Below are 10,249 nucleotides of genomic sequence, written 5' to 3'. Positions count from 1 at the left end.
ATGATTCAATAAATATATTTACCAAACTCTGCAAATTCTCAATCATTCCTAATTCTACCACTCCCTGTCCTACAATAATATTTTATTTCTTCCAGCTCCCACAAATGTAAATAAGCCGGGCACGATCTCACTCTGGGAGGTTTTGGTTCGACAATGTTATACACCCAAAAAGTGAGGTCAACTGACTACCTGAATATTCTAAATGACCTGTTTTTCCCCATCAATTTATTTTTTATTCTTGGTGATACCAGCATATTCCAAGATGACAATGCGTAATGGACACATGGATTGGACATCACAACATCCATAAATTAACCCTACAGAGAGTCTTTGGGATGAACTGAAGCAGACTTTACACAGGGATCCAACTCCCCCATCATCAATAGGTCTTGGCGAAAAATTATTTACATAAACTTATTGAATTGATACGTCAGTAAATATGTGCCAAAAATAAAGCTAAATCTAAACAAATATTAGAGTGGGTGGGCTTTTTGGTCAGGCAGTGGATTTTAAAGTAAAAAAAAAAACTTTAACAAAAACATAAACTGGAGATTACAAATAAATGCTTTATAATAGTCTCTCAGGGAAAGCAACCCTTTAGGCTAATGTTCAGTTTTTTTTAAATAGATCTGCTTTAACAAGGAACCAAACTCAAATTTGCAAAAAAAAAAAAATACTCTTACCTTCAATGCCGCAGGGCAGTCCAATCCACTCTGGGCGCCGCCATCTTCCCTTCTTCATCCTACGTCACCCAGCCCAAGCGCGAGATCGGGTGACGTAGGATGAAAAAGTAATTTTGCTGATCTCACTGTGCATGCGTGAGATCGGCAATTTTTTCTCTTTGCGCAAAAAGGCTCAGATGGAGTGCCTAGGAGCCTCCTGGGATGCCTGACATCCTGGGAGGCTTTGCGCTCCTCTTCATTCTCTACTGCCTAGGCGATCAAGAATTAGGGGGCAGTGCTGCAAGGGTGTTGCACCTTACAAAAAATACAACAGAATTTCCCCCTACATAAAAGAGTTGTCTACCCTTTTATGTAAAGTGAAAATTCTGAGTTTAGGTATGCAAAAAAAGAACATATATATTAGGTAGGTAAATATTTTTAGCATGATGACAGTGACGTAGATCCTGAACAACTATATCTTGTCAATGTTCGTCACCGCATTTCGCCACACACGGACACTTACTAAAGGTTCCAGGATTTACTTTTTCACAAAACACAGCCTAGGACTGCCCTAAGTAAAGTTTTTTCTCATGGCTGATACAGGTGTCATTTAAACATTGCTCTAGATAAGCTTATTGTCCTTGTTCCTGATAATGATAATTTGATCTTCATGTGTAAATATTGTCAAGCTAAACACAGCAATAACTTGACTTTAAGGTGAATGAAGTAGCAAAACAGGCACACTGCTCTGACATCTCGCAGATCCTGAGTGATGATCACTATGAATGGGAAAGGGAACTGTGTGGTCCTGTGTACACTGCATTCTTTGTTCCTTACAGCATGTTTAATCCGGAAAATATAATATTTTTTAGCATATTTATATGTGTTGGCTATGGTAGTTGTCTTTGTCTGGCTTTTTTTCTATTATTTTTATTTGTGATTCTGCCAACAACACACTTCTAGTCCCAGGATCACATCACCCACTTACCCTTCTGTATAAGCATGGCTGAAACAAGAAAGTATATCAGAACTCCATCCTTCTCCTATCTTCTATAGTAGTGTAGTTCTATAGTAGCTTGGTCCTCAGAGATAGGTAAAGCCTGTACCTTGGGAGAATGCAATAGAAAAGGGAAGGTGAATATGATCGGGTGTGTTGGGAAGGCGGACATCTAAAGTTTCTGCGGGAATTGAAGAGAGGCAAGAGGGTGGAGTAGGTTAGAGGGGATGATTAGAGAGGAAGGTGTTAAACAAGAGAGGAAGAGGATAATTTTGGCATTTGGACCGGGTCAGATTTCCTCCCTGGTGTTCATGGCTGAGAAGGGCAGTTTGGGGTCCTTGGGGGCAGTATGGTAGTACCTGTTCCAGTGGATTGAGGACCTGCTATAGACGTAGCGCCTCTTGAATTACTGGTGGTAAAATGGTAGCAGAGCTTCATAGAGGTTCATGGAGCAGAGAAAATTGTTGATGGGAACGTTTTAAAAGATAAAGAACTGTTTTTATCAATAAACGGCCAAAAGGGCAGATTTCTTCCAAACAAGTGAACTGGTAGTTTTTCTTGGGGATGGAAAGGGAGATGGAATAAGGAAGATAAAAGTGGTATTGGGAGGTAACATCAGCGCTGCCAGGTCAAGCTAAAATTAATTCCAGCATAGGCTAGAGGTATTAAGACCAGAAATAGCTGAAGCTCAAATTACAAACACAATTGAGTTGGAGTGGATCATGCCCCATATGTCTTACTCGCAACCTATTTTGTGGGGCCCCATACAGAGCTTTAGTTAAAGAGGGGGCAGCTGCCATTTGGAGTTGTGTTTACCTTTGAACTTCCAATCATGTGCTGGAACAAAATCCTGATTTTTTATACACATGACTGGGTTTTTAGAGTCAAAACAGCTTCACCTTATTCACTAACATTTACTTTGGTAGAATAAAAGATTCTACAGCTTGAAAATAAGATTCAATCCAAAACCATTATAGTTTTCTTTAACTGATTCCAGTAACAGTATATATAGATAAAGATATAAACAATTTACAAACTATAATTATTGATATAAATGGGAGTTCACTTTTTCTACATTTTTCTAAACTTTATAATTGATTCTCAGACAATATGGGCCTCAATGTCCATGGATACCAAGTTTTCATTTATGAATTATGAATGTTGAAGATGTTTTGCAGCCTACCAAGCAGCTGTTAAAATGATGTTAGGATGTTAAGACATTAAGGTAGGAGACAGATTGTGTTAAAGGCCACTACTCCTTCTTTTCACAAATAGTTGTTCCAGGACAATGTGGTGCGTCTTTTGGACAGAAAGTACAACTGATTTGTAGGAGGCATGAAAAGGCCACCTAGGTCAGTTAAGAATAACCATCTCTTAACAGGGGTAGATGCCCTCAACAAATAATCACCATACTCTAACTTCCACTTAAAAATGCTGTTTTAACATCTCTACACCTGGCATCTTGACAACAATTCACACCTTGAGCTATGTAATTCAATGTACTTCATCACTTATGCAGACTTCATTACACCAAGCATGGGATTATGTAACTAGAACAGGGTGGTTCAACAATGTTTACACCTTAAAGGGCAAAGGGGCAGATTTGCTTGTACAATTTAATGCCCCTCTCCCCAGCACCATATGCTTATCATTCCTTCACTCCCCTAATGCTTTCAGACACTGGAACTAGAACTTTCCTTTCTTTCAACACATGCATGAAGGAAACTCCATTTTAATGATCAGCAGTATGTTTTGACCATTAATTGATTAGCTGTATCTTGGTTAGCTATATATTTGACCAACCATGTTCTTTCCCTTTCTCCTCAATAGACTTTAACAAGAATACCTCAATAAACCAAATACACATATAACAAGAGCAGCTCACCGGAACACTGAATTGACAGATGCAATCTTTGAGGTTGGATTATAATTGGTTTAGCCTAAAATGTACACATTTTCAGATTGAATTCAATTGGAAAATGCATAAACCCTGAGAAAAAAAGTTGATTCAGACATTTTCTAAATATAAATATAAATATAAATAAAATAAAATAAAATTGTGAAAAGTGTGTAAATAGTGGGTAGGAGTTGGGTGAATCTTGAATGGAAACATTTTATAAAGTGTTCCCCTTGACATAATTTTAATGTTAAATGCTAAATTTAAGGGTTGCAATCTGATAGCCAAGTTTGAACATATTTAATACAAAGGTAAATAACTCCATTTGATCCAATGATAAAATTAGAATGATAACATTTCTCAATAAGCCTTTTAGTAATATTGACAGGTATATAAACTGATTCATGTATAATGTTATAATGTTTGTTTAAAAAGTGTAAATGTTTAATACACGTTGAATATATCACAATGTGAATAATGGACTTTCAAATAACAAAGCCTAGAAATGCCTGCATCTGTCTAGATAACATTTTATAGAGAGAGGTAAGTGTGTCTTACAACTGACTCATTTAGATGAGTATAAATAGATCAAAATAGCAGAAGATCCAATTACAAATCCTATTCACACTACAGTAATAATTGATGATCAAAAACCAGGTACAACAGGGTTCAGTGCACAGTCTGCAAGTGGTAAATACAAAATAATAATGTGGTATTATAATTCATACAACATAACAAAAAATTATATATATATATATATATATATATATATATATATATATCCAGATATTTACCACAGCTCACCCTGGGAGTGCAGGGGTACAAAGGGTTAAATAATCCCTGGAAATAACAGCACTATTTAACAAAAAATTATATATATATATATATATATATATATATATATATATATATATATATTCTATCTAATAGACGCAAAATATTTAAGAGATTAAAAATAGATTTTTGTTATTCCATATTTAAACCACGTCAATAAATAATGTCACAAGTGTCAAAAGTATGAAGAGCAAAGCAACGCACTATAGGAAACTGCAGAAAACCTAATGTGAAAAAGGCATATTAGTTGGTAAAAAATAAGTTGAATAAAATAAAAGCCCCAACACATGATGTGGTTCTTTCAGGCTGTATTAGTTTTCAATAGCCATTTAAAAGAGCAATGATCTCTGCTGGCTATGCTTTAGCACTAAAGAACAATGAACAGATTTACACCGTATGGACAACTATAATACCAAACAACACATAGCTAACATATGCATACATTACTGCTTTAAAAATCTTTTTGAAGTTTGGACATTTGCATTTCCCTAAAGTTTAAAGGAACTTCAGTTTTTTCAGACTTATTCTTTTTTTTAATTTCATTTTAGTTTTGTTAAAATTTCCATGTACAGCCACATATACATCAAGTTTTGTTGTTTCAACATCATTTTAACATCTTACAATTTTTTTTGTTTCCCAATTAAAATAATAAACAATTTATGGTTTTGAAAGAGTGACAGGACTTTAAAATGTAATGTAAACAATACTACTACCATTCACTGTAACATTGACACATATTCTTATATTTATAAAATGTTGTTGTTGGTTTAGATATTGATGATAAATATTGAATGATGAATTGGGTAGAAACTGGGTGAAATATGCTGGCTGTTCATTAATAAATCTGGTTCTTTATTAAAGCAAGTATTTTATTATTCCAGTAGAATCAAGTACTTCTCAAATTTTTATTTTATAATAACTTTTAATTTATAAAAAAAATCATTTTCAGTTGCATTATGCAAAGTAAGAACCAAGCATAGGTGCATCGTATAGTGGTTAAGAACAATATAAATGTCATGATGGCTAAAACTACCTACACACACTAGATTTCTGGTATTGGGAATGATCTTACGTGATCACGCTTTTTAGTTCTATGGAGGGAAGGACATGTGGGAGATACCCCGTTGGAGAATTATAGGAGTCACCACCGAGGGTCGTTTAGTGATCCGCCATGGATATTGCTGAATGGCATCAAGGGACTGCTGTACACATGCTAGATTTAGTATATCTGAACATACAGCAATTAAAACAAACAATGGGAAGAGAACTGTGCCCATGGAAGCTTACAATCTAAAGCTTACAATCAGTGGGTTCTCTCTTTCAGTTTGATTACGCCAATTATTTTAAAAGGATCAGTAAAATGTAAGCGACTTGATAAATAGGAAAATTGGAACCATTTTTAGGTTAGTCGTATGATGTATATTTAAATCAAACAAGTCTACGATTATTATTTTTTATTTTGTTTATTAGCTCATGTAATTTTTTTTACATTGAATATGATCACATTAAAACAAGCAGTATGATCATCAAATAATTATTTTATACAGCTGATCCAATAAAATTATCAAATTGAATGGCCAATTGTGTGAAAGACTGGTGATGTAAGGATCAAAAAGTAGCATTCCAACTGACTTTTTGAGCTAGTGAGTATCATGTAGTGAGACCAATTTCTGTTGGTTAGCCATAATATTTTTTAATTTAAACAATCAAATTTAATTTACAAATTTAGCCTTCAGCATACACAATGTTTCTTATATTGTTGTAGAAACCCAACCATTAGAACCAAAATCATTCAGTCATGTCCAGTTACAATAAGGTATTGGATGAAAGTTAAGACACTTCTGAATGTTGATTGACTCTGAATGTGTGATAATAAAAATTCTACACTGAAGCCAGTAATGGTTAACCTACATAAAAAAAATTATTCTTGGGTACAATTATCCAGTACAACTGTAGGACAAATTATGTAGCATAATGCTGTTTCCGTAACTTTTCAGATTTGCTATTAGCTAATTAATATTATTATTAATAATAATATTATTATTAGTAATATTAATAATAAACAGGATTTATATAGCGCCATCATATTACACAGCACTGTAAATTAAATATGGGTTGCAGATGACAGACAGCTACAGACAGTGACACAGAAGGAAGAGAAGACCCTGCCCTGAAGAACTTACAATCTAGGAAGCAGGGGAAGCTATGCTTAAATTGCCTATTTATCAATGTGCATTACTAGGCCAGCCTTTAGCAATACTTTTTGGTTTATACCGGAATTGGTGAATGCCAATATGCTGCTACAGTGTATTTTACTGATCCTCTTCCATGCCGTCTCATAATATGATAAATATTTACTCCTTCAAATCTGCCAAAATATGGTCACTTTATGAAACATGTGCATTGATTGTTGTTTGTTGGCCTCTTTCAGTCCAAAACAGCACACTCAGCCCCTCCCAGGCATATAGGAATCTGCTGCTTTGCCTTTGGGAACGGCAAACCATGCTGCAGGTCAATGTCAATTTCTTTGTGGTGGTAGTGTAGTTCTTGCAACATGCCGCGTCCAGGAACCATGCTGCAAGCTCAATGTAACCCCAATTTAAATTAATCTACGAACAAAGGCTTGCCCAAAGTTCCCAACTGCTACCAATTGTTGAAAGGTAGAGATTGGGAGCATGGTTGAGCAAGTAGTATGACACTGCCGTTTAGTGTCAGTTTGATAGGCCTGAGTTTAGTAATCTCAAGTATATTGTTGTTGGAGAACTCCTAGGACTTATACCTGGCACCAAGAAATGTAGAAGTAATGAAAAAATCAACAGGTAAGAATCTTTCGTAAGGTTAGAGAATGTAGGAAGCTAGTCTCTGTTTGTTTGCTAAAAACAAAAGCCTTGTTTTCTTCTGTTTCCACAAGTAGTAATGGATTGCAATGTAAAATATGCCAATGACCCAACAATATTCTAAAAGCTTTTAAGATATTTGTTGAAAAAATACTTTTATACTGTGAGTAAATATGAGGCCTAGAGCATACACATTAGTGCCATTACTGTATCCTGGTGCTATGAATGAATTGAAATAATCAGTTAATGCATTTACAGTACCATTGCATTTGGCAATTTTTCTTAAGAATAAAGGCTGATAAGGAGCACATCCTGTTACATTAGCATATCAAATTCTGGGGAGGGAGGTGCCACAAAACATTATATAACATTTAGGGTTGGCATGACCTGTTTTACCAAAACCCAGGCAGCTGCAGGACTGCCATCTGAAAGGGTATATACAGGGACTGGAAGAAACAGCCAAATACAGAGGGGTGGCTACTAGGATCCTGCAATGAACCTCTCTCTATTCTTGTGCTTCAGCATCTTGCTGGGCAGTACAGGTATGTAGTAAAGCCTATGGAACATGAGGACAAGTCACTCTGTTCAACAAACGCAACAGGACATCATACACTCACAAAGCAATGTTTTGCCTTTTTATTGGATGTGCAGAACATAAGCAGAACATAAGCACAAACTTTACCCCTCATCCTACATCACACTGCCACCTTTTCCTTCTTTCAGAATTGGATCCACACTATATATTGGATTTCCTAATTTCTCACCTTTGGAGCTTTTTGGATTTTAGCTTCTTTTTTTAAATGACATAGATATTGGATTTTATATATGTATTCCACAGGCATTTCCACCAACAGGGACTACATGCAACAACCCAAAGCATAAAAGAAATAGTGTATGAAATCCTTCTAATCCGTTTGATTTTGGTGGGGCAAATTAAAAAAAGTTTTGCACTGAATGTTTTGTGTTAATTCATTTTTGTTCAGGCACAATTAAAAGAAAAAAACATAAAATATGATCCTGCTGGCAATCCAATTACCTCTTAATGCCTGTATTAAACTAATGACACAATACCTCTCCTGCAATGCAATTTAGAATGATGCTGTCAATCCTGGAGTTCTCCTATGTTAAACTGGGACCCCCCCCCCCCCCCCCCCTCGTATATTAGACTTTCCATGTAATAGAAATGATGAGCAGGGGAAATGATCTATGAACAAGTGATATCTCAGGTAAGGCTAACACAGGGTTTCAGTACCCCCAAAGTAGCTCAATCTAGAAAGAGACTTACAAAAACTGTGCCAGGATCAAGAGTTATTTTTCTGAACAAGATAAGATATGGGGAAATTAGTATTTGTTGCAGATATGCAATGTATGTTTTGTATTTATACAGCCTATAAGTCCTACATTGATTATTACAGGGTTCTGCACACACATGCTTAGCCCAAACTCATGTTAGTATTGATGAACTGATGTAAAATGTGTTTTATCATATGTGTAGTTAAAGTATACCTTTTCTCTACCACTATTAGATGCATTTCATGAATTAGCGGCAGATGCTTCTAGCAATTTCCTAAAAGCAGGTAAGTCACATTTTGCTATAAACAGATCATGTGCAGTAAGAAGGTTCCCAATGGGCTGAAGTCCAGCGATAACTTTTATGCTCTTGCTACTAAACAATTTAACCACTTTCCATCAGAACACTGATTTCAATGTGTTGACGCACTATATGACCAAGGGTTTGTGAACACTTGACAATTGCGCCTATGTATTCTTGCTGGACATGATCTTATTTTATGAAACAACCTTGGGATTATTTTGCAAGCCAATTGAGAGCCATGTCCTCTCTTTCAACATGAGTACTTGACCTCCAAAATGTGTATATTCATCCAAATTGGCACAAATTACCAGTGATACACTCTAAAATATAGAAGAAAACGTTCCAAAAGAATGGAGGGCCTTTATGAGGAGACTAACCCCATATTATTGCCCACATTTTTGGAACAGTATGTCCAAATGGCTTATAGACATGTAATGTTTGAGTGTCCACAAAATCTCACATAGTATATTATGATTATCAATAGGTAGTTAAATCACCTAGCAATTGATTAAAAATACCCATGTTCTTTATAATTATTATTATTATTATTATTACACAGTATTTATATAGCATCATCATATTACACAGCGCTGTACAAAGTCCATAATCATGTCACTAACTGTCCCCTAAAGGAGCTCACAATCTAATGTCCCTACTATAGTCATATGTCAATAATGTAGTCTAAGGTCAATTTTAGGGGGAAGCCAATTAACCTAACTGCATGTTTTTGGGATGTGAGAGGAAACCGGAGTACCCGGAGGAAACCCAGGCAGACACAGGGAGAACCTGCAAACTCCATGCAGATAGTGTCCTGGGATTCGATAGTGTCCTGGGATTCGAGCCTAGGACCTAGCGTAGTTATTCCCTAGTGTAGTTAAAGACTGACAGCTCTCTCTGGCCCACTCTCATTTCCCAATTCTATTTATTCAGTATTTGCAGTACCAATTATTATTTTCAGTGAGAGCATATAGAAACTAAAAATGATATTTGTATGGCTGTAAATAACTATTACAGGAAATACATATACTACAGCTTAGTAAATTCAGAATGTAAAATTGACTGCAAAAACAAAAATTTAAAAAACAGGTGATCGGTCACACAGTGAATTTCCAATGTATCTGAATATCAATGTGAGTGCTTTTGTCATTTAGTAGTTAGTTTGTTCTCTCACTGTTTAACCTATTAATGGCCAGTCTTTCCAAGTCATACTTACATTGCCCTATTTTATTTGTTTTCTATAAACACAGCTTACATAAAAGTTCACTTGATGGAAAAGTATGTGCATCTTCATACAGCCATTAAATAATTTGGCAATTTAATTTACTGAGTGAAAGAGTAAACCCTGCTGATAATATATTATCGCTTAACTAATTTCAGCACCTGCAGATTCATGAAAGTCCAGGGTTAGGCTGGCAGGCTGTTACTTGG

At 35.6% G+C, this 10,249-nt stretch overlaps 1 protein-coding gene across 1 annotated transcript in view; it reads left to right on the top strand.

Moving 5' to 3' along the window:
* The first annotated feature begins 7,193 nt into the window (after nucleotides 1–7,193).
* The window catches only part of MUC6 (mucin 6, oligomeric mucus/gel-forming), a 52,009-nt gene continuing 48,953 nt past the window's right edge, over nucleotides 7,194–10,249 (top strand). The window contains exons 1-2 of the mRNA XM_072421513.1: nucleotides 7,194–7,209; nucleotides 8,754–8,804. Coding sequence (XP_072277614.1) covers nucleotides 7,194–7,209; nucleotides 8,754–8,804 — 67 coding nt within the window. The remainder of the gene's footprint in view (nucleotides 7,210–8,753; nucleotides 8,805–10,249) is intronic.

The sequence above is a fragment of the Pyxicephalus adspersus genome, chromosome 9 (assembly GCF_032062135.1).
Source record: "Pyxicephalus adspersus chromosome 9, UCB_Pads_2.0, whole genome shotgun sequence".
In the NCBI taxonomy this organism is placed as follows: Eukaryota; Metazoa; Chordata; class Amphibia; order Anura; family Pyxicephalidae; genus Pyxicephalus; species Pyxicephalus adspersus.
The sequence above is the reverse complement of the archived record's forward strand: the minus strand, read 5'-3'. Positions and strand labels throughout refer to the sequence as shown.